The sequence below is a fragment of the Orcinus orca genome, chromosome 5 (assembly GCF_937001465.1).
Source record: "Orcinus orca chromosome 5, mOrcOrc1.1, whole genome shotgun sequence".
Classification (NCBI taxonomy): domain Eukaryota; kingdom Metazoa; phylum Chordata; class Mammalia; order Artiodactyla; family Delphinidae; genus Orcinus; species Orcinus orca.
This window is the reverse complement of record NC_064563.1, coordinates 141104731-141128890: the sequence shown is the minus strand read 5'-3', so window position 1 is coordinate 141128890 and position 24160 is coordinate 141104731. Positions and strand designations below refer to the sequence as shown.

Genomic DNA, 24160 nt, shown 5'->3' with positions numbered 1-24160 from the left:
CCAAAACAGTTACCACAAATCCTGGAAGGGCACAGGCCAGAATCTCCCAGGATCAGGCCCAGTGGACCCAGTTAAGTTTAGTTTTTCTCCTCCAAAATGTTAAACTTACTTCACCTGCTGCAGTAAACTGACAAACTGCTGCACTGTGTATCTGTCTGGCCACGCATATAAGAAACAGGTGCGTATAAAAAACTGGCTTCTAAGGAACCAGTACTGCTCTGACTTTCAGCAACTGATAGGGCCAACTGCTCCTTTGCACTCATGACACAGAGGACAGTGTGCACAGTGCCCGCTGCAGGGCCCAGGAATCTGCTCCCCTTCCTGCAGCATCAATCTTTGGGAGGGAGACAATCATCACAGACATGAGGAGGTTTAGAAAGTGCTTTGAAAATGCAAGTACTGAAGCCTAGAAAACAAAGTCCCTTTTTATTTTCAAAATACTCCATAGTCAAAATGCATGACATGAGGATGGCCAAGGAGAATCCTTACCCCTTTGTGAAACTTGTGCCCACATTTCAGCACACGTACATTTTTGGATTTGAATACTTCCAGGCATATTTCACAGGAATTTGCACCGGACACCTGTGGAAACAAATGCATCTCAATAGTAAAGAATAACTAAATTTCTCCTTACTACATGAGTCTTCTTACAAGTGGCCTTCCAGAACTTTCACAGCTAAGGTGGAAAATTATTCTCAATTATAGTTAAGGAGACTGAGGGAACAACTTATTTTCTAATAACATTTCTTAGGAAAAAATAAAGTTTTAATTTTCTCAGAGAAAAAAATGTTTTATGTGGTTAACTCATTCCCAGCTAAAATACTACAAATACCTACTTACCCCAACCCATACCTAAATAAAGTATGGTACTAGCTGAATATTACAAATTAATTGTCCATCTAATTATCTAACAGTTGGAGACAGTAATAAATTATGACATCTCTACACTATGGATTATCATGGGGCTGATTAAAATCATGACGGAATTCCATAATCCGTGACGTGGCAAGTTAGTCACAAAAACTCTCTGAATAAAAGTAGGCTACAGAACAGTATTATATAATTCAATATTTTAAAAATAGAGAGAATGTGTATATACAGAGATGCCTAGAAAAGAGTCTGGAAAGATATAAAATGTTAACAGTGGTTACTGGCTACTTTTGGTTGAGAGATTTAACTTTTTTCTTTGCTATTTTTCTAAAGTTTCCATGAATGTGGATTACTTGTATAAATCAAAACAAAACGAACTGACGCCTCATTCAGCAAACATCCATGGTCAGGGACTGTGCGGGGCACAGCGACACGGAGATGAATGGGAGGGCTTCCGGCCCTAGCCGCTCCCAGTCTGGTGAGCACAGACAGCGTGCTCTGTGTGAAAGCAGAGTGCCAGCCTAGAACACCAGGCGTGAAGCTCTCCCTATGGCTCACAGCACTCGCCCCACATGCATCATTAACTTCGACCCTCACTCCCCACCTTAACTCTGAGCACCCTGAAGGCAGGAAATGGCCTTGCTTATCTGTGTTCTTAGCAGCTGGCAAGGAACCTGGCCGCAAACTGAGACTCCATAAACCGTCAAGAAAGTGAATGAATGCAGCCCTGGCAGTGGGTTAAGGTCAGGGAGTACAGCTGGGGGTAGTGCCTGAAGGCTATGACACCCTGAACTGCTGCACGGGGTTTTCTGTCTTTCCCATGGCACTGTTGCCGCTGCAGCAATGGGTCAGATGTGCTCTCACTCCTCTGTGCGGGCCCCCAGGGAAGGGTCTGGGAGGAAATGTGGAGGTGTCAGCCCTGGGGAAAGGGCAGGTTAAGGTCTCTGCAAAGTTCAGAAAAACCCATGGTTAACTTGACTATTTCCTAGTATGGAAAAGTGGGCACAATATATTTCTAATTGAAAAACACACACACACACACACACAAATATATGCACAGTTGACTAAATTCAGTATACACACAGATACAAAAGAGTTTAGAAAAATATATACTGATACGATAGTACTGGTTACCCTTAGAGGGTGGGTTTTGGGGTTCTTTATATGCTCTTTTGATTTGGATTTTCTATTATGAACCACAAAACTTTTATAATTTAAAAATACAAAGCAGGGACTTCCCTGGTGGCGCAGTGGTTAAGTATCTGCCTGCCAATGCAGGAGGCATGGGTTCGAGCCCTGGTCCAGGAAGATCCCACATGCCGTGGAGCAACGAAGCCTGTGCATCACAACTACTGAGCCTGTGCTCTAGAGCCTGCGAGCAACAACTACTGAAGCCCACACACTCTAGGGCCCGTGAGCCGCAACTACTGAGCCCACGTGCCACAACTACTGAAGCCCACACGTCTAGAGCCCATGCTCCGCAACAAGAGAAACCACAGCAATGAGAAGCCCGCGCACCACAAGAAAGAGTAGCCCCTGCTCGCCACAACTTAGAGAAAGCCCGCGCACAGCAACGAAGACCCAACACAGCCAAAAGTAAAATTTTACATTAATTAAAAAAAAAAAACAAAGCAAATTACTTTTAATCTTTAAAAAACTACCTATGATTAGCAAATTAAGTCCCGGTTCCAATACATATTATCCTTATAAGTCAGCTTTTACACCTTTATTACTATCAACATCAACCATGAAGTAGAAAGCAATCTCTTCCCAAAAGGTGATTATGGTCTGTCTTGGGATGGCCAACAAGCACACAGATGCACGCGTGCACACACACACACGCACACAAAGGAGTTCACACACACACTCACACATCAGTGAGAATGCCAAGAAGTTGACCTGGTTGTTCGACCACAGAGCACATGACCAGCAGGAACACCCCTGAGAGAGGGAGGGGACTCCAGCCAGGCCTTGCAGGAATGCTCTGCATGATCATAAGCTTTCCCTTTGGGGTGAGACCCTCTGGGACCTGAGTGTATGTGATGCAGAAAGTCTCCAAAGGGTAGCAGAAAGTGAAAATGTATGGGAGGCATAAAAACGAGTTCACAAAAAAGATTCACTGCTTAGCTCAAGTCAGCAAACCTGCGCTCTTTGTGCAGTCTTGCACTGCTGACTGCGCTATGGGGCCTGCAACTCTTCTAATTTCAATTTCACCTGAACAGTGATACTGTAGCTGGACAAAAAAGGGAAATGTGGGGGCTTCCCTGGTGGCGCAGTGGTTAAGAATCCGCCTGCCAATGCAGGGGACGCGGGTTCAAGCCCTGGTCTGGGAAGATCCCACATGCCGCGGAGCAACTAGGCCCGTGAGCCACGACTACTGAGCCTGCGCGTCTGGAGCCTGTGCCCCGCAACAAGAGAGGCCGCGACAGTGAGAGGCCCGTGAACCGCGATGAAGAGTGGCCCCCGCTCGCCGCAACTGGAGACAGCCCTCGCACAGAAACGAAGACCCAACATAGCCAAAAATAAATAAATAAATAAATAAATCTATAAAAAAGGGAAATGTGCTCCACACCAGAATTCAATCTGAAGCCCACGGCTGTGAGCCGCCAGATGGCCATCTCTCTTCCAGCCACACGTTCAGCCGGTCCCTAACGCACAGTCCCCAGCACGAGCTGGTCAGTGCGCTGAGGACGCTGTGGTCAAATCGAAGGAAGGAACGCTGGCAAGATGCGCGAGCTACCTGTGCCTCGGATTCCTCATTCATAAAGACAGTTATAATGCCCTGTCGACTGACATCCCAGATATAACAGTATTTCATAAAAAGTTCTGTGTCACTGTAACATTCTCATTGTCTGAAAGGACAACAAACAATCTAAATCAGTATATCAAATTAAAGGCAAGTTAATTTAATGGGCTCATTCCTGTGTGCCCCCCGCGCCCCTTGAGGGGAGAAAGAAGGGAAGCAACCAGCCTTTCCCGAGCACAGCACTTGACTCTGCCTATTCTGCTTCAGCACTTCATCCCCACGACGACCCGAACAAGCAGATATGATTCGAGCTCACAGTGTTATTAAGTGATGGAACCAAGTCTGTGTTATTCCAAAGCCCATGGTCACACGTAGAAGAAAATTATCCAAAAATCAAGTTTTCCAACTATTCACACTTGATACAAAAAGTGAATTTATCTGACCATCCACAGGCCCAGTTCCCACAATGTGGTCACAGCTCTTCTTGTCACTACATGCAGGGGCCCCGAGCTACCCGTGGAAGTGGAGAGACAACCTCGCCATTCACTGGCTCTCCTAATGAAACACTCAAGTACATCTAAACTTGGTTTCCAATTTCAAGATCAAATAAATTCAATCTAGAAAAATGGGGCTAAATCATGGATTGATAGTTCTGTTTCCTTCTTGTTCTTCATCAGAAGAAGAGAACTGACTCTATGGTCATACATGCAACACTCAGAGGGACGTCGTCTGTCTTCTGCCCCTGGCTTTCGCGTGATGATCCAACAAGCACGAAGGGCGGGCCCTGGGTGGCCCTGGTCACAGAAGCAGCAGAGCTGGGCTCAGACGGCCTCCTGTCCTTTCCTGGATTTGGCTGCAGCAAGATCATGGGGCAGGGAAGCAAGTTCAGTGACCCAAAAACTTGACCCTCTTCTATCTACTGAATCGCTCTCCATTTTGGGGTTGGAAGCATTTTCCCCCACAATTCTCTTATTTTATAAATAAATAAGAATAAAGTGGAACATTTTATTGAATCTAAATGAAAAACTGACCTTTTTCTTTTTCTCTTCATCTAGAATGTGTTCTGTCACTCTTTGGACAATTTCGTCAATACTCAATCCAGAGAGCGAGTTCTTGTTTTTGTTTCTCACTTTTTTAATAAAACCAGCAAGCTCGGTGCTGAAAGAGAAAGTGGGAATAATGTCAAGAGAAAGTTAAAGTTTTCTGCTGCAAAGAAATATTATGGGCCAATATTAACCCAACAGCAAAAAGAAACAAAATCAAATACACACAAATAATTCATTTGTAAACAACAACAGTAACTGTATACAGAGAGCAGCAAAATCCATCTTTCAAAGCACTATGAAAATTCCAATATTATTTCTAAATATTTGTTTTAATAGACTTTCAAAGTAACAGTGTATCTGACAGATCCATTTGAGATCTCCATCTCTACTTAGAAACCTGACTTCTTACAGCCTGGATATACTGTAGCTTTAAGCAAAATCAATGAATGATCAGACGCCACTGGGTCTGACTTGAAATCAATAAAATCTCATTCTATCTAAGAACAAACTAGTTTTGTTGACTTCTTCCCTTTAAAAATCTAACCAACAGGGCTTCCCTGGTGGCGCAGTGGTTGAGACTCCACCTGCCGATGCAGGGGACACGGGTTTGTGCCCCGGTCCGGGAAGATCCCACATGCTGAGGAGCGGCTGGGCCCGTGAGCCATGGCCGCTGAGCCTGCGCGTCCGGAGCCTGTGCTCCGCAACGGGACAGGCCACAACAGTGAGAGGCCTGCGTACTGGGAAAAAAAAAAAAAAAAATCTAACCAACAACAAAGTTTTCAAAGCCTGAATTTTTCATAGGTAGCAGTGGATGTAATTTATATCGTTAATCAATAGGAACTTGGTATCTGTAGCACTAATACCTCATATGCTTTAACATGCAGAAAATTAGGATGCATATCTATTTGGTGGTTTATATTCTGCCAGATTTAGTCAGGATTACAAACAGTTTTATTTGTAATATACTTCTGGTAATTACAACTTGACTATTTTTACTAATTTGCATGGTAATCGCTATTGAGAGAACTTACAATGTTTATCAAACTTAGGCAGGGCTAAACATGCCCATGTGCAGACAAGACATACTTATTTCCAAATGGGCAGGGCTCCACTGACAAATGCAAAACATCAAACTTGGCCAATCATAATTAACTACTGTGTTTCAAAAGTATAATCTCAAAGACTGTGACTAATATCGTGTCAAAGACAGAAATAACAAGGGAGGTGCAGAGGGTCAGTTCTGGATGTGGATTCCTCTCTTCTGAGCTGTATCCCAGAGACATTCCCTCCACTTCCCCTTCTCTCCAGGCTGAGACCAGGAGTACCTCTGTCCCCTCGCACCAATCTGGAGTGAGGTCAGAGGTTGATGCAGAAGCACTGCTGAAGTGCCTGAATGACAACTCTGGCTGACTTAGTTAAAAGCAGCTCTCCCCATTTGCAGCAACATGGATGGACCTAGAGACTGTCACACTGAGTGAAGTAAGTCAGACAGAGAAAGACAAATATATGATATTGCTTATACGTGGAATCTAAAAAAATGGTACAAATGAACTTATTTACCAAACAGAAATAGTCACAGACATAAAAAACAAATCTATGGTTTCTGGGGGGGTGGGAGGGGATGAATGGGGAGACTGGGAGTGACACATACACACTACTACATATAAAATAGATAACTAATAAGGACCTACTGTATAGCACAGGGAACTCTACTCAATACTCTGTAATGACCTACATGGGAAAAGAATCTAAAAATGAGTGGATATACGTAAATGTACAACTGATTCACTTTGCTGTACACCTGAAACTAATACAACACTGTAAATCAACTATACTCCCCCCCACCGTCCACCAAAAAGGCAGCTCTCCTCACCCTCATAAGGACCCCTTTGTAACATGCGCACACACCTGACTCACTAGCAGATTACAGCTAGCCTTGTCAGCCTCACACTTCTAACGAATCGGAGGTGCTGTCCAGTAAGGTGTAAGTTGCTGTTGCCTTCTTTGCTATATGTGGGATTTTTTTCCCTGAAATAATGTAAAACTAATGTTTTGCAGTTCATTTAGTGATTCCATAACTAGTGTTGGAGAGTTACTGAGTTCATCTAAATCTTAGCAAACTGCCAAGGGTTCTGATGAGTACTGATTAACCAGTGTTCAATGTTTTCAATCTATTGGTTTGAAACTGCTCACTTCTATGTTTACAAAAGGAAAAAGTGCAGCGCTTGTCTTTCTGAGTAAAACAATTATGCAGTTCTTTCCACTTCAGCCCCTAATTGGCTGTAATGTTATCTAATCAGGAAACCTCAGTTCAATAAAGCACTTAACAGAGTTGCAGACATTTTGGATTCGTACCTGCTGTAACAGGGGAACACCACTGACAGGTGCTCAATAATACTATTGAACGGTTTCTTCGGAGACTGGCTTGAGCGGGTGGCACGTCCTGGAGCACCAGGTAACTTCTGATCAGCCACCGGGCTTGGCTCTGACCGAGCTGCCTGGCCGGCGCTCTCACACTCTGGCAGCCGGCCGGCTTCTGGCTCACAGGAGGGTGACTCCACTGGGCCATCGGTAGCAGAGACCAGACTTGATTCCTCGGGAACTGCTGTTCGGTCTCCAGTCCTGTGACTTGTAGAAGTGGAGGGGCCTTGATCATCATGGTCTGAAGACTCAGGAAGTAACTTAGGATGAATCTACAAGGAACACACCACAGTGGCTGGATCACTAAGAGTGACATCCGTGAACAAAGTCTAACAATTAAGCACAACTATAATAAAACCTGGCTGCTCAAGTGCACAGTATTTGAATTACAACAAATTAAATGTTTTGTTCTTAAAAATTGCTGGCCACCTTCTCTTTCTCAAAATGAGCTCTTCATGGCCCCACACTGCTGGCTTCTGTCCCATCTGCTGGGCCCCTGGCTCAGCTCTCCCCGCAGCCCTGCCGCCGTGCACACCTGAAGTGCTGCTGCCCCTCATGTTGTCAGAGGTGCAGCCTCCACCCCACCCGTGCTACGCCCTCTTGTTCCTCGGTGACTGTGTGCTCACTGAGGATAATGCCCACTTTTTTTTTTTTGGCCGTGCAGTGCAGCATGTAGTATCTCAGTTCCCCGACCAGGGATCGAACCCACGCCCCCTGCAGTGGAAGCGCAGAGTCCTAACCACTGGACCGCCAGGGAAATCCATAATGCCGACTTTTAAAAAGATTCGAGTCTAGAATATCTTCCTGAGATCCAAATCTGCACATCCAAACTTCCTAATGGGCAGATCCACGTGGGTGACTGATTCCAAGGCCACTCAAGCCCTACGTCTTCAACGCCAGCCTCAGGGCGGTCTCCTCACCCTGCTCTTCCTCCGACGCCACTTCACTGACAGAAACCCAGAGTCATCCTCAAGACTGTTGGCCTTACAATCTCACAAGCAGCACCACTCTTTTTTTTTTTTTGCGGTACGCGGGCCTCTCACTGTTGTGGCCTCTCCCGTTGCGGAGCACAGGCTCCAGACGCGCAGGCTCAGCGGCCATGGCTCACGGGTCCAGCCGTTCCGCGGCATGTGGGATCCTCCCGGACCGGGGCACGAACCCGTGTCCCCTGCATCGGCAGGCGGACTCTCAACCACTGCGCCACCAGGGAAGCCCCAGCACCACTCTTTCATCTGACCTCCTGCACACCCCTCAAATCTGTTCTCTTCCCTGCAGCCCCGCTGCCTCTCTGACCCAGGACACGGCTGGGGGCAGTGAGCTGTAGCTGGTTGACTGGAAATCGCTCACTCAGCTCCCTCTCCCACCACATCTACACACTGCAGTCAAGCTGATCGTCAAGTACAATGTTGATGTCGTTCCCTAACTGGAAATTTATACTGGCTTCTTAGTGATCTGAGGAGAAGTCCACACTGTTGAACACACCTTACACCTTAATAAGGCTCCCTTTGTTCCGGCCCGTGGGCACGAGATTATAATCTTTCTCCCTATAGCCCCCTTTGTCATCATGGACTCCTTTTACTGCTATGAAAGGAGTGTATTCTCTTTTTTTCTAGCCTCCAAATATGCTGCTTCTTCCACTGGGAACACTTTGACCCTGCAAACATCACACACCCCTCCTCAAACACACACCCCCTTTTACTCCTTTTGCCTGGTTAATTCCTATTCCAGACCTCTGACTCACTGAGACTTCCAACAGCAGAGCTTCTGCTGAGGCCTAGGCCTCTGGGTTAGATTAGTTCCTCCTAATTTATGCTGCCATAGCATTCTATGTTCCTGTGAAAAATCTTGGCACACTTTGCTTATAATTATAGGCTTAAAGTCTCTCTTTCCCAAACCCATATGCACTTTGAGGGCACAGACCACATCTAATCTTGATCACCACTAAATACCCAATGAATGAACAGCAGAGAAATGACACACAAAGTAAATCGTTTTTAGGGGTACTTATTACTCAAGCTCCTGGCACACTGAGAGTTCTCAAGGAATCTTAAATTTTAAAATTACATAAGCTCGAGTTAAAAATTAATGGTAAAATATTCTGTTGATATCTAATGCTTTTCCCCCTTCCGTATCTGCTATAAGAACTTGGAAACACTATAAATAAGTGATCTTTAATTCTAAATAAAACTCTTTCTTACTCAGCTCAATGGAGAGAAAAAACTTTTTCTATGGAGAGAAAAAAAACTGGTGCTCAATAGAAAATTTAATCAGTCCAAGGTGGCTAAGCTTTTTAATGTTTTACACCATTTTTTTTTTTTGCAGATGAATCCACGATAAGTATGAATGCTTAGTGTGCAAGGTATTGGGGAGAAAAGGACGCTCAGGATGAGGCTTCTGACTGCAGCTCCAGAGCCTACAATCTAAGACGCTGAATGCATTGACAGGAAGGGTCACAGGGTGAAGGGCAAATAAGGGCAGCCCTCACGGGGCTTAACCTAGTACTTAATGAAAACATTAAGGCAATTGTTAAGCCATCTCACGCCCACTCCCAAAACAATAACAACAAACTGCTTTTGGCCAGTTAAGAAAGAAATTGTGCTTCACTCCTTTTCTGTTCTCTTTCCTTCAAAAAAAAAAAAAAAGATGTAATAGACTTACTGTGTTACAGGGAGGAAATGAAAGCTCAGAAATCTGCACTTTAGAAAGTTCACTGAGCCGAGAACCATTTTTAATTGCTTGAATTTGCTCTTCAAACTGAGACTGTAGGTAGAAGGAAAAATGTTAAGTTTTTCTAACAACTTCCAAGAGAAAACCACAGCTGTCAATTAATACTTTTTTCCCCTTACTATATATACATAACAAATGCTCAACCGTTTTCCAAGAAATATAACTGAATTGCAAGGAAAGAAGTTCAAAATAAGTCCTTATTAATCAAAATGCTCTACAGCCTTATCAAACATAACTTTTCTAATCTTATCAAGGGTTGAGTTTAAAGAGAGTTAAGAAGATAGCATTTCGTTCATGAAAAATTCTTAATTACAACAAAAAATAAATATTGTCTTTAACAGCTCAAAAAAGAAATAGTTTCAATATGACATGACCTCCTTAAAATTATAACCATCACATGGATTTTGACAGAATTATAAAATACCTTATAACTTACCTTTGCTTTCTCAATTTCTTCTCTAACATTAGAAAGAAATGATTCCCATGAATGTATGTCAGATTCCATGACAGTATATGCTGCAGAATCACTGAGAAAGTAGAAAAATTTATAAAACTGCTAATGTCCACTTAAAAATTTTTTTAAATTGAAAGCACTAAAGTACAAATGAAAATAAACATTTAAACACAAGAGAAACATGATCACACATAATAAAACAACTATTTTTAAAGAACTGTATATCTTACAGTCACTACACTTTAGGAAACTTTAACCGTTGATCTAATCCAAATCCCAAAACTGGTAGGCAGAGAGCAAATATTCTCCTGAATTTGAAGATCAGACACTCTTCAGTTGGCATCTTCATATTTAACATCAAAGGCTATCTTTGTATTGAAAAACAAACCAAAAAAAAGGCAGCCTGGGAACATCCCAATAAAACCCTCATCCCCATCTTTTTGTAAAATAAAGGGTGGGTGTCTAACAGGCTATGTTAAACTTCTCAGCACCTCATGAATCTGCTCCACTGAAAGTGACAGATAAGCTTTCTACTCCCAATTGAGAAGATCAGAAACACTACCAATCCGCGATGGTGTCAGTTCTCAGTATACGTCTTAAAGAAAAACCACAACATTGCTTTTATGGCTTTCCTCTTCTGCTATCCTTGGTGGAATGAGCAGAATTAGCACAGAAGCCCTAAGAAAAAACGCCGTGTACTGTGAGGCTTAATAAGGAGTCAATACCATTAGATAAAATGAGGCCTGAGATATCTTTGTTTCCCAGATGCACCACAACGCATAGCCCACAGCTGTGCTGCATACTGGCAACTGAACACCACGTGGTCTCAACCTCAGCTGTACTAGTCCTGTAATCTGAATCAGCGTATCAATTTACCTTTTCTTTTTTTTTTTTTTGCGGTAAGTGGGCCTCTCCCTGTTGTGGCCTCTCCCATTGCGGAGCACAGGCTCCGGACGCCGCAGGCTCAGCGGCCATGGCTCACGGGGCCCAGCCGCTCTGCGGCATGTGGGATGTTCCCGGACCGGGGCACGAACCCGTGTCCCCTGCATGGGCAGGCGGACTCTCAACCACTGCGCCACCAGGAAGCCTCCTCAATTTACCTTTAATCAGAAAGGTTTTCTCACCTTTCTGAAAAAAACTTAATCTTGAAACATGAAGAAATAAAGAACTATACAATAAAACTGTTTTTCCATAACCCACAGAATCTCTGGTTTAACACTGAGGGTTTGAAATTTAAATCAAAAAGCACTAGGAATTAAGAATTCAAAACCTGTGTGTTTTGAATTTGTTTATTTTTGTCTTTATTTCCATTTCTCTAGGAGGTGTGTCTAAAAGGATCTTGCTGTGATTTATGTTACACAGTGCTCTGCCTATGTTTTCCTCTAAGAGTTTTATAGTGTCTGGCCTTACATTTAGGTCTTTAATCCATTTTGAACTTATTTTCATGTATGGTGTTAGGAAGTGTTTTGCACAGCAAAGGAAACCATAAACAAGATGAAAAGACAACCCTGAGAATGGGAGAAAATATTTGCAAAGGAAGCAATGACAAAGGATTAATCTGCAAAATGTACAAGCAGCTCATGCAGCTCAATATCAGAAAAACAAACGACCCGGGCTTTCCCTGGTGGTGCAGTGGTTAAGAATCTGCCGGCCAATGCAGGGGACACAGGTTCAATCCCTGGTCCAGAAGATCCCACATGCCACAGAGCAACAAAGCCCGTGCGCCACAACTCCTGAGCCTGCACTCTAGAGCCCACGAGCCACAAATACTGAGCCCATATGCCACAATGCCCATGTGCTTTAGAGCCCGTGCTCCGCAACAAGAGAAGCCACGACAATGAGAAGCCCGCGCACCACAACCAAGAGTAGCCCCCGCTCACCACAACTAGAGAAAGCCCGCGCATAGCAACGAAGACCTGACACAGCCAAAAAATAAAAACTAATAAATTTATAAAAACAAAACAAAAACCAAACCCAATCCAAAAGTGGGCGGAAGACCTAAATAGACATTTCTCCAAAGAAGACATACAGACTGCCAACAGACACAACGAAGGATGCTCAGCAGCACTGATCATTAGAGAAATGCACATCAAAACTACGATGAGGTATCACCTCACACCAGTCAGAATGGCCATCATCAAATAATCTACAAACAGTAAATGCTGGAGAGGGTGTGGAGAAAAGGGAACCCTCTTGCACTGTTGGTGGGAATGTAAATTGATACAGCCACTATGGAGAACAGTATGGAGGTGCCTTAAAAAACTAAAAATAGAACTGCCATATGACCCAGCAATCCCACTATTGGGCATATACCCTGAGAAAACCATCATTCAAAAAGAGTCATGTACCACAATGTTCATCGCAGCACTATTTACAATAGCCAGGACATGGAAGCAACCTAAGTGTCCATCGACAGATGAATGGGTAAAGAAGATGTGGTCCATATATACAATGGAATATTAGCCATAAAAAGAAACAAAATTGAGTTATTTGTACTGAGGTGGATGGACCCAGAGCCTGTCATACAGAGTGAAGTGAGTCAGAAAAAGAAAGACAAATACCGTATGCTAACACATATATATGGGATCTAAAAAAAATGGTTCTATTGAACCTAGGGGCAGGACAGGAATAAAGATGCAGACGTAGAGAATGGACTTGAGGGCATGGGGAGGGGGAGGGTAAGCTGGGACAAAGTGAGAGAGTGGCATGGACATATACACACTACCAAAGGTAAAACAGACAGCTAGGGGGAAGCAGCCGCATAGCACAGGGAGATCAGCTCGGTGCTTTGTGACCGCCTGGAGGGGTGGGATAGGGAGGGTGGGAGGGAGATGCAAGAGGGAGGGGATGTGGGGATATATGTATATGTATAGCTGATTCACTCTGTGATACAGCAGAAACTGACACACCACTATAAAACAATTATACTCCAACAAAGATGTTTAAGAAAACAGAAACGAAAACCTGTGTGTGGAATATGATAAAAGGACCAGATGAAAAGCAATCCCATGTGCAAAAATCTACACTGAGCGTGCTCAATGCTGGACCGGAGGGGGCCCTCTAGGGTTCCCAGGCAGACCGCATTCCAAAAACAAAGCAAGGAAGAAAAGCAGGCAAAGGTTACAGAGGGTTGGGAACAAATGACCAGACACAAATATCTTTTGAAGTGACATGCCCATACTCTCCCATTAAGACTGTTAAGTGACTATTCTTACGGAAGGCAACTGTTTAAAAAGCCTTAAAAATGTGATCTTCATTCCAGAAATTTATTTATTGCATGGAAATGACTAATAATTTAGCTATAAGGATAAAACTTTAGCTATAAGGATACTTGCTACAGTGCAGCTTTTATTAACAAAATGTGCAAACAACCCAACTCTCCCACTATAGTGGTGTTTAATAAATCATGACATGTTTGTACACTGGATTACTATTTAACCTTTTAAAATTAGGTTGGAGGGGGCTTCCCTGGTGGCGCAGTGGTTGAGAGTCTGCCTGCCGATGATGCAGGGGACACGGGTTCGTGCCCCGGTCCGGGAGGATCCCACATGCCGCGGAGCGGCTGGGCCCGTGAGCCATGGCCGCTGAGCCTGTGCGTCCGGAGCCTGTGCTCCGCAACGGGAGAGGCCACAACGGTGAGAGGCCCGCGTACCACAAAAAAAATAAAAAAATAAAAATAAATAAATAAAATTAGGTTGGAGAAGCATAATTATTGATATGAAAGGAGGATTCCTGTATACTACTTAGTGAAAACTATATATAATTTTTTTTCAAATACTTAATGGATTTGCTGCAAAATATTAACTAGTTATAGCTCAATTAAGAATTAGGATAATTTTTATCCTTTTTGTTTACATGTTTTGATTCTTCTATAATTGAATATCTATTAACTATATTAACTATTAAAAATAAACTAGTCCTAATGTAATTTTTTTCTTAAATCAGCCCTAACCTTTTTTTACCCAATGACACTTCTGGAAAGACACCTGCAACATCACAATACCTGCTCATTAGCTTCAGGTTCTTAAGAAATCCTTCGGCTTGTGACTCCATGTTCTGTAACTTATATACTTCCGTCTCCTTCCAGTTTTCGAGCACAGATACCTACCATTAGATTAAAGAATGTAAGTATTTTAAAACTAAAACTATTTTAAGGTTGGTAAAACAAACATTCTAAACCACTTTCAGGTTTCTCCTTAAATGACATATGATCAGAATCACCAGAACTTAATTATGTTATAATTTCTCTAAGGTGAACATGAATTAAAACTTTTGGATTTGAAAATAGAATAACAAGATGACAGTAAAATTATATACCTAAAATTATACTTTTCTCAGATATGAAACTTTCCACATGGCTTACTGCTTAAGCCATATACAAGCACAGAGCTAGGTTACCTACATGTATATACCTGGTGTGCATAATCTATGGTCCTGTTCATGGTGAGCAGAGGGCCAGGACCCTGCAGAACCACCCCAAGGCTGAACCCTACCGAATTTAAAGGCCTCGGAAACAGACTTGTGGTTGCCAAGGGAGAGGGAAGTGGGTGTGTGTGTGTGGTGGGAGTTTGGGGTTAGCAGATGCAAACTACTATATATAGAATGGATAAACAACAAGGTCTTACTGTATAGCACAGGGAACTATATTCAATATCCTGTGATAAACCATAATGGAAAAGAATATACAGAAGAATGTGTGTGTGTGTATGTATATATATATATACATACACACACACATATGTATAACTGAATCACTTTGTTGTACAGCAGAAATTAACACATGTGGTAAATCAACTATACTTCAATAATAAATAAATACAGAATAGCTGCATTAAAATAAAATAAAAGCCTCAGAGAAGCTGTTATCAGCAAGGGCATTAAAAGGTTCTAGGGCATGTTTTTAAAACTTTAGACTCTCTGCTGTGGCTCCCCGCACAAGCCAACTGGCCATTTTTGTAAAAGTCACTGCAGGAAATGTAGACCTGCCTTGTTTTAATCCAGGTGTCAGGGCCCACCAGGCAAACCTGCTTGCCAAATGGTGATAAATGGGAACTGAATGACTTGGGAACAGAGATGCAGGCATAGTATCGGTAAAGTAGAAGTACTTGGACTATTTTTCCTTCCTTTCTTTATAAAAGCAGCTGCATAGCTGATATTTCACTGGAAGACTCATGTTTACAGACTGCATAAGCTAAGCTTTTCCTTACCTTCCTAGAATAATCATAGACACATACCCAAATAAATAACATTTACTTCTCAATGAGAAAAACAAAGACAACCATATTTCAGGAACTAAATAAAATACAGCCAGAAGTCATTATTATTATTATTGTCTCAGTAGTTTCTCAAATAGTATACTGACATTGGTATATATTCTTCTGTGGGGAGGAGAGTATATTCTTAATAAATGGATTATTTTCAAGTTCCCTTTCTAGCATTGGCAAATAGATTTTATGGTTGGCTACTTCATGGTGCATCACTTGACTAAATACGATGAAGGCATTAACAGTGTAGAGCATGGAAAATGATTGAATTATGTTAAATAAGCAGGTTATAAAATGTGGTATACACTACGAGTACAGCTAGCATGAAGGTAAAAAATTTTAAAGCTACAGGCAAGAAGAGAGTGGTTGTTCCAGGGAGGTAGGATTATGGGTGAAAGGATATCCCTCAGCCTCCACACTTCCCAGCAATGCTGTCGTGCCTCATGTGTAATTAAACACAAAGTAAACAAATGATATCCTGCCATATCTGTCAGTCACCAAGTGTCCTGGACTCACCTCTGCATCCACAGCCCTTTGAAGACTCTCTTCATAATGCTCTTTCTCTTTCTTTATACACTCTTCTATTTTCATTTTCTCATTCATAAATGTATTACTGCAAATATTAAAGAAAAAAAAACTTATTGAAAAAAACTTAATCAGTGAGATCACAAAGGCTGAAGCCAGGTTAACTTTTAAGTCATGCCACAAAAAGACTTACACATCTTCTAGAGAAACTTCTTGCCTAATATTTGACTACATAATGCAAGACTCACATGTGCTCTTTGCACTTTACAAATGATCGAAGGAAGATGTGAAATTAAAAGTGAGTATTGGTGGGACTGCTGAGAAACTGGTTCACCATTTTTATGGGGTTAGGTTAAGTCTAATCTGGCTACTGAGTCAGAAATTCTATTTTGACCCATATTACAAGGTAATAACCCAAAGGAAAAAAGTGATATGCACAAAGCTGTTCATGGCATTACGATTATAACAGCTTAAAAAAAAAACAAACAAAAACCCGGCATGGACTATGACGTAAATGGAAATATGTGTATGAAACAATATTAAATAAGAAAAGCAGAATACAACTGCTTACTACTGAATACACTGGTTACCAGTATGTACAAACATTTCTATTAATAAAGGTTAAAAGGAAACTTTTTATAGGTTCATAACAAAAATTCTTTAATAAATCTTTAAAATTGTCGAGCAAGAAACTACCATAATATAGTTGAGACTGTTATTTCAAGTAACACAAAAGTTTTTCAAACACATTTTTAGTTTCAGGTTAATTCAAGGGAAAAGAAGAGTAATCAACAATGATAAATTCAGCACATTTTTTACACCGACAATGTGAAACAAAAGGAGAAACATCATAAAATAAAAATATTTAAAGAATAAATTTATTTAAATATTAATCTAAATAATAAAATAGAGAAATTTTAAAAAAGAGAAACATAATCATTTAAAAGAAACAGACAAGTAAAAATATATTTGGATGTCTCAATAAGTGCAGACTGTGCCTCTGGTATTAAAAGTATAATAAGATGTTAAAATAAATTTAAGCTTAATTTGCCTGATTTCAAAGGACTGGTCCAGAAGTAATTCACGTTCCTTTTCCTTTCCAGCGTTTTCCTGGGTATACCTACAAGTAAGTATAATCACCAAATTCTAATTAATTTTCAAAGGTTTTTAAAAACACGATCTCACACAGTAAATTCCTATATCCATGCAAACATTTCTTGAATTCTTTACATTTATTTTTGTTTCATTTCTAGTATCTTCTAAATAGGCAAAGAATTTGGACCATTTTCCTTTTGGGAAAATTTCCTTCTACACCTGCAGGGCAGATCACCTTTTTTCTTCACTCTAAGTCGCATGTCTGCAGCAAAGATCCCCTGTCTCAGTCCTCTGTCAGGAGCACCTCCAGGGGCTTCAACACGAGACAGAGGAGTAAGGTGTTGGATCATCATCAGTTTAACAGTGGTTCTCTCTCAAAATGAAAACAGCCTTCTATTCTTTAAAACAGAACCTCGGGGCTTCCCTGGTGGCGCAGTGGTTGAGAGTCCGCCTGCCGATGCAGGAGACACAGGTTCGTGCCCCGGTCCGGGAAGATCCCACATGCTGTGGAGCGGCTAGGCCCGTGAGCCACGGTCACTGAGCCTGCGCGTCCGGAGTCTGTGCTCCGCAATGGGAGAGGCCACAACAGTGAGAGACCCACATACCACAAAAAAAAAAAAAAAGAAGTGATGCTCTGACAGTTCTGGGTCTGAACCTTCAGAAGGGTGGGCAGCTTCCACTTCTGCACTCTTGGAAGCTCTTAGCCACCACATAAGCGGTCTGGCTACCATGATGGAGACCACATGGAGAGATCAAATAGATAGAAGAAGCCACATGGAGAGAGAGAAGGCCTGAAACTGCATAGGAAGAAAGAGGCCAAGTCACCCCAGCATCCCAGCTGAGCCAGCCACAAGAGGAACCACTGACAAGACCAGCAGAAGAATGGTCCGGCCAAACAGCCCAGACTGCAAGAGCAGGATCAAATAAAAATTAATTTAAGCCGCTGAGTTTCTGGTGTTTCGTTCAACAGTAGATAACAATTAAGGTGAGGAATCATATGACATATCACTGTTTAGGGAAAGAGGGGTTAGGAATGGATCACAGAGAATCTTAAAACAAACCTGGTCCATCTGACAACTGCCTGAATGTATTACCAAATCCTTCATATTACAGAACCAAATTTTAATAATTTAAAGATTCAGGATGGAAGTAATAAATAAAATGATCATCACAGAATCTTAGTGCTGGAAAGAACCTTAGATCTAGACAAGCCCCCTCATTTTACAATAAGGAAGAGGGGTTAAAGGTAATGTTCACAGTAAGAGGTGGTGCTCAGACTGGAAGTTGGTTCTTTGTTGATTTGCAGTCTTACCTTTATGTAATTTATCTGCAAACATGGTAGGTTTATAAAAAGTTTTAGGTGCAATAATTCCCCAACGGATGTTCTTTAAAATGAAATGAAAATACCTAAAATTTTCACTTTACTTGATATAGCTTGAAATTGAATATCAAAAACGAAAAACAACCCAAATATACCCCAATAATAAATAAATAAGTAAAAATCACTGACTTTCAAGGGTTACTTACATTTCACTGGCATTTAAAACCTTTTTCATCTTCTTCTTCAGTGCCGTTAGTCTCTCTTGGATTTCTTTTTTCTCCTGTTCCCATTTTTTAATTTCCTTTTCCAAATCTTCGAGGAACCAATCTAATTCTGTCTTTGAGATCTAAAAACATTTTAGAAAGTACCTAAATAAATGGGAAGATATACTTAAAAAAAAAAAAAAAAAAAGAACTTGAAAGACTATAATTGTGGTGGTGTGCTAGCTTAACCAATGACTCCAGTTCCACAGAACACACACTCAGGAGCTGGCTGTATGTGCTACCCTGGCCGAGGCTGGACATAAAGTCGCACAATACACAGCCTCAGCCCTTAAACAAGGATGGAGAGAGACATGACAGACTATCTGGTACTTGGGAAGGGCTTCTCAAAATAAGTGATATCTGATCTCTGTCTTAAAAAATGGGTCTGTCACATGGAGAATGGATTCCAAGTAGTGGCAACTGGTGAAGCAGAAGGTTAAAAGAGTAAGGCCTGTCTGTGCAAAAAAGCAAGAGGTGCTACATGGCTGGAGGACGAGGTGGGTGTTCAGAAGTCAGGGCACGGAGAATGGCATCTGAGGCACCTTGGGTTAAAATGATCAAGGGCCTTGTAAGCCATGCTAGGGAGTGTGGACTTTATCCTGCTGAAAACGGGAAGCCAGTGAAGGCTCTTAAGCAGGGTTGTGAGATGATGAGATTCCTATTTTAGAAAAATAACTGAAAGACAAAGAGGTAGACCAGAGATAAGAGGGTGCACGAAGGACGAGAACAGTGACTTTCACATTTTCTTGACTTTCTCTGACACTTTCTTATTGTGACCCACAATAGCAAATACATTTTAATAATTATCTACAGCATATGTATATACATGTATATGTATGCATGTGTATACACATAAAACTGAAAAAAAAATTGCCCTCACTTTCTGAGATGCCCCGGAGCAACTAAACCCGCGTGCCACAACTGCTGAAGCCCACGTGCCTAGAGCCCACGCTCCGCAACAAGAGAAGCCACCGCGATGAGAAGCCCGCGCATCGCAACGAAGAGTAGCCCCCCTTCGCCACAACTAGAGAAAGCCTGCACACAGCAACAAAGACCCAACACAGCCAAAAAATAAAAATTAAATTAAAAAAATCTCACTGCAATAGCCCAGGTGAGAGACAATGAGGATGACAGTGGTAGCTGTAGGGATGATAAAAAAAAATAAAGGAAACTTTAGAAGACTAGAATGGATAAGACCACGTGTCTGACTGGATATATGGTAAAGCAGAAGGTGACAGAGTTAAGTTTCTACCTTGGATGAATAACTAAACAAAATTCCATTAACAAAAAAGGAGAATATGGAAGATGTACAGGAAAGAGGGAAATTAACCTAGATATGTATGTTTAAATAAATTTATGAGTAAACAATAAAATATATAGAAGAACTTAATAATTTTGACCCTGCAATCATTTTGATGGAACAGAGTAGAAATTTATAAGTGTTTGACAAAGACTACAAATCAAAGGAATAAAATTCTGAATTCAAACAGTCTTCCAACATAGCCACACAGAAAGGAATAACATATTTCCCAGTTTTGCTGATTTACACATCTTCTAACAGGCTATTCTAGAGTGGGTTAGCACACCATCAAGACAGGTGTGTTCTGCTCCCCAAAGAACCTTTCCCAACATGGCAAACTCCAAACCCATTAATATACTACCAACCAAAAGTCCATTCACCAATTAATTAGTTGTAACTTGGAATGCATTTCCCCATAAAAAGCCATGTTAGAAACATCAGTTAAATAGCCAACACTTCTCTTCCAAGAAGCTCACAGTTACAGTGGTTAGCTGAAGAAAACGAGGTCTACAGTGTTAAAGAAGGCAAGTTTCCAGACCATGAAGAGTCTATTTGACTGTAGAAGAAATAGTCTCAACCGGGGTTCTGGGAGCAGAGACATGTGGTGCTGGAAAGACGAGGAGGAAAGCTAAGACTCCCCTCTGAGACGGTTTCGAAAAAGACTCTCGTCTGTCTTCAGCAGCCTCCCGTCTTCCTTTTGGCAGTGGGTTCCACGCTCTGGGGGCCCTTCCTCCCTCAACACCCTCAAGTTTCTCTGGACCCCTGACTTAAGCCCACCCCCAGCCGAGGGCCTGCCAACTCCCAGGCATACTTCCAGAACGTCCTTCCTCCCCTTCCCTTGCCATCCCTCACCCCGAGGGCGCCTGACTGCAGCACGGCGCTCAGACGAACCACTTCAACCGGCCTGGAAGTATCCACGCTTCACCCTTCAGCCTAAATGATCCTCTAAGCTACAGGGAGTCTGCACACGTTTTATTTGGCAAGCCCAGTACTTTTCGTTTGCTTTTCAAAATATAAATGTGTTATCTCTGCCTGGTCACAAAGGCTTTTGGTTTGCAACACCTGCCAGAATTTCAGGCAATATGACAAGGAGAAATGAAAAGCTGTTATCTTGATGCTCTGGACGGCTAGGTACAACACCAGTTGAGACAGCCTGCTTGGTCAGCTTTCTCACACAGGTGTTGCCTTTTGAAACTTCTTCTGAACCTACAAATTCTCTAAAAGTTTTATGTCATTTTTCGAGGTGTCATCTCTTCAGTGCCAGCAGATATACAGGCGGTGCATATGCTTGTAAGATGCCAGCCACTTATAAATGAACACGCTCTAGACTAATATTTCTAACATTACTATGGGAATCAGAATGGAGCAATATTTACAAGAGACTAAAAGAAGCACCTTTCAACTTTACTGTTTTCCAGTTTGAAATTCTACTAGTAACGACGACTGCTTAATGAAGTCCCAACTTCATTTCTGCTTAGGGAGCCTTTCATTTTCCACCTCTGACCAGGTTCCCTGTAGCCTGAATTTCCTGCTTAGGCTTAGAATGTGACCAGGTCACTGAGACATGGGTTCAGCTACAGAAACTTGGAGCCTCCTCCTTCAGAAAAGACAGTGTACCCTGAAGCCAAGTTACACAGACTCCCCGTGAAATACGGCTGTCTAGTCAAAAGAGGCATCAACTTACGAGGACATTTCTCCCTCATCAGCTTTCGACACCAAGGTTTCGGATGTTCCTGGGAAGCAGGTTTGCTAACCAGTCCAGGTCCTTAATGACTTTAAAGTCCCGCTGCAGGAGTAGGGTTGACCTCAATGGCCTTGACATGTGCAGGCCAACTGTTCTAAGGCAGCAGAGGTTCAACAGCTTAGTGACATTCCCTCCGTCACGGGGACAGTTCAACTCATTTTCCTTGCTGCAATCTTGCTGATCCTGAATGTGCTGAGTCATTACTGTGACAGAGGTGACCACCATGCCTACTAGGCTTGCAAGATCCTGTATTCTACTACCATGACCAATGTCCATATGCACGCCTTGCTGCTGATGGCCAAGCCAAACTTGTTTCTTGCCTCTATTCTAAGCCAATGATTTCACCTAGGATTCAGCTCTTTGGCTGGGAGATGATGTACAACCTCAAGGTTATACTGGGACATAAGAACCTACTTGGCAACAAGTACCTCAAGCAGTTCAGGTATCAAAAGGCACAAAGTATTATAAACACACACACACACACCCCTACAGCTCAGCCATGAAAAATGCTACATGAGTTCATCTGCCATTTGTACTCACCACCCTTTAATGACATAGCTGGCCTAGGGCAGCTATCACGAGCTTGTCTCTGACTACATGAAAAAGAATAATCTGAATGCCTTTCTTTGAAACATTAGAATAGGAGAAACAACAGGCTGTATACAACTGCATCCTGTATTTACACAGTTCACTGACATAATTATAAACACCTCTGAAAGTCTTTTTCTCAATTAGAGAACATCTGGTTTTTATACCTCTTTTTTTAAACCTCAACTATGTTTTAAAGTAAATATTTGAAGTGCCTTCAGTAATATATATAATTCAAAAAATACAAAATAAAAAAGAATGCTAAGTAAAGAAAACAGAATAAAAAGATAAGAATGATAATATAAAAACAGAGCCAGAGTAATATAAAAACAAATGGCATGAGGCCCTAACCATTCTTCAGAAACAGTATTAAAACTTTCTGGCAGTCGAAGTCCAATAAAAACAAGCCCACTGCACGAAGAAACGCAGATAGTAAAAGTAGAGAGAAATTACTTCTCAGGGCCTCATAAAGAGGACGCTACATAAAAGTCCTGGAAGATCAGCACAGCGCCTGGCACTTAAGAAGCATCCAATAAATATTTGTCAAATGAAAGAATGGGTGATACCCTCCACTACATACTAGCAGTAAATAAAGCAACGATCTTCACACAACGTCCAGGCCTGACGGCCTTTCATGTAGGCTGACAGAATATGAAGACACAATTCACTAAACCCAGTTCTTCAGGGGCCCAAGTACAACTGTTTGATAACATCGGCGGAGCTCCTAGTCTGTGCACTGAGATCCAAAGATGGCTAAGAAACAGTCGTCACTTTCAGGGAGATCACAGTTTGGTGGGGGAAATGTGCATAAAAGATAATTACTACACCATACACAAAAATTAACTCAAAAGGGATCATAGTCCTAAGTGGAGAGAGCTAAAACTATAAAACTCTAGAATACAGGAGTAAATCTTGGTGCTTGGTGATCTTGGATTTGACAGTGGTTTCTCAGCTATGACATCAAAAGCATAAGCAACAAAAGAAAAAATAGAGAAAGCGGACTACACTGCAATTTAAAACTTGTGTGCTGCAAATGATACCATCAAGAAAGTGAAAAGACAACCCACGGAACAGGAGATAGAAGAAATAAAGTTGCAAATATGGAAGATGGGAGAAAATATTTCTAAATCATATATTTGATAAGCAACTTGTACCTAGAATACATATATATGAAAACTCTTAATTCAATAATTTAAAAACAAATAATGAAATTAATAAATGGGCAAAGGATTAAAACAGACATTTCTCCAAATTTTCCAAAGATATAAAAATGGACATTAAGCACATATAAGATGCTCAACATCATTAACCTTTTAGGGAAATGCAAATCAAAACCACAATGAGAAACCACTTTACACCCATCAGAACAGCTAAAATCAAAAAGACAGATGATAATAAGCATTAGTGAGACCATGGAGAGATTGGATCCCTCATACACTGCTGGTGGGAATGTAAGATGGTGCAGCTGTTTTGGAACAGTATGGAACTTTCTCGAATTCTTAAATATGGAGTTAGCACACGACCCAGCAATTCCACTCCTAGGTATATACCCAAAAGAAATGAAAACATATGTCCACAGAAAAACTTGTACTCAGATGTTCATAGCAATATTATTCATAACAGCCCAAAACTGGCAAGAATCCAAATGTCCATCAACTGATGAATGGGTAAATAAAATGTGATACAGCATACAAAGGAATATTATTCAGCAGTAAAAAGGAATGAAGTGCTGATACATGTTACTCGGATGAATGTACATGGATGGACCCTGAAAACATAAAGCTAGGTGAAAGAAG

General features: G+C 41.7%; 1 protein-coding gene across 16 annotated transcripts in view; it reads right to left on the bottom strand.

The window, feature by feature from the left end:
• TTC3 (tetratricopeptide repeat domain 3) overlaps positions 1–24160 on the bottom strand; it is a 140157-nt gene that overhangs the window by 2182 nt on the left and 113815 nt on the right. For 13 of the 16 annotated variants that reach the window (XM_033418274.2, XM_033418270.2, XM_033418284.2 and 10 more), the window contains 10 exons: positions 18676–18815; positions 17105–17173; positions 16045–16141; positions 14268–14368; positions 10247–10337; positions 9742–9843; positions 7018–7355; positions 4648–4774; positions 4335–4469; positions 490–582 (listed from right to left, as the gene is read on the bottom strand). In XM_033418274.2, coding sequence (XP_033274165.1) covers positions 490–582; positions 4335–4469; positions 4648–4774; positions 7018–7355; positions 9742–9843; positions 10247–10337; positions 14268–14368; positions 16045–16141; positions 17105–17173; positions 18676–18815 — 1293 coding nt within the window. The remainder of the gene's footprint in view (positions 1–489; positions 583–4334; positions 4470–4647; positions 4775–7017; positions 7356–9741; positions 9844–10246; positions 10338–14267; positions 14369–16044; positions 16142–17104; positions 17174–18675; positions 18816–24160) is intronic. The other 3 variants (XM_049710599.1, XM_049710603.1, XM_049710605.1) reach the window with 3 other exon arrangements.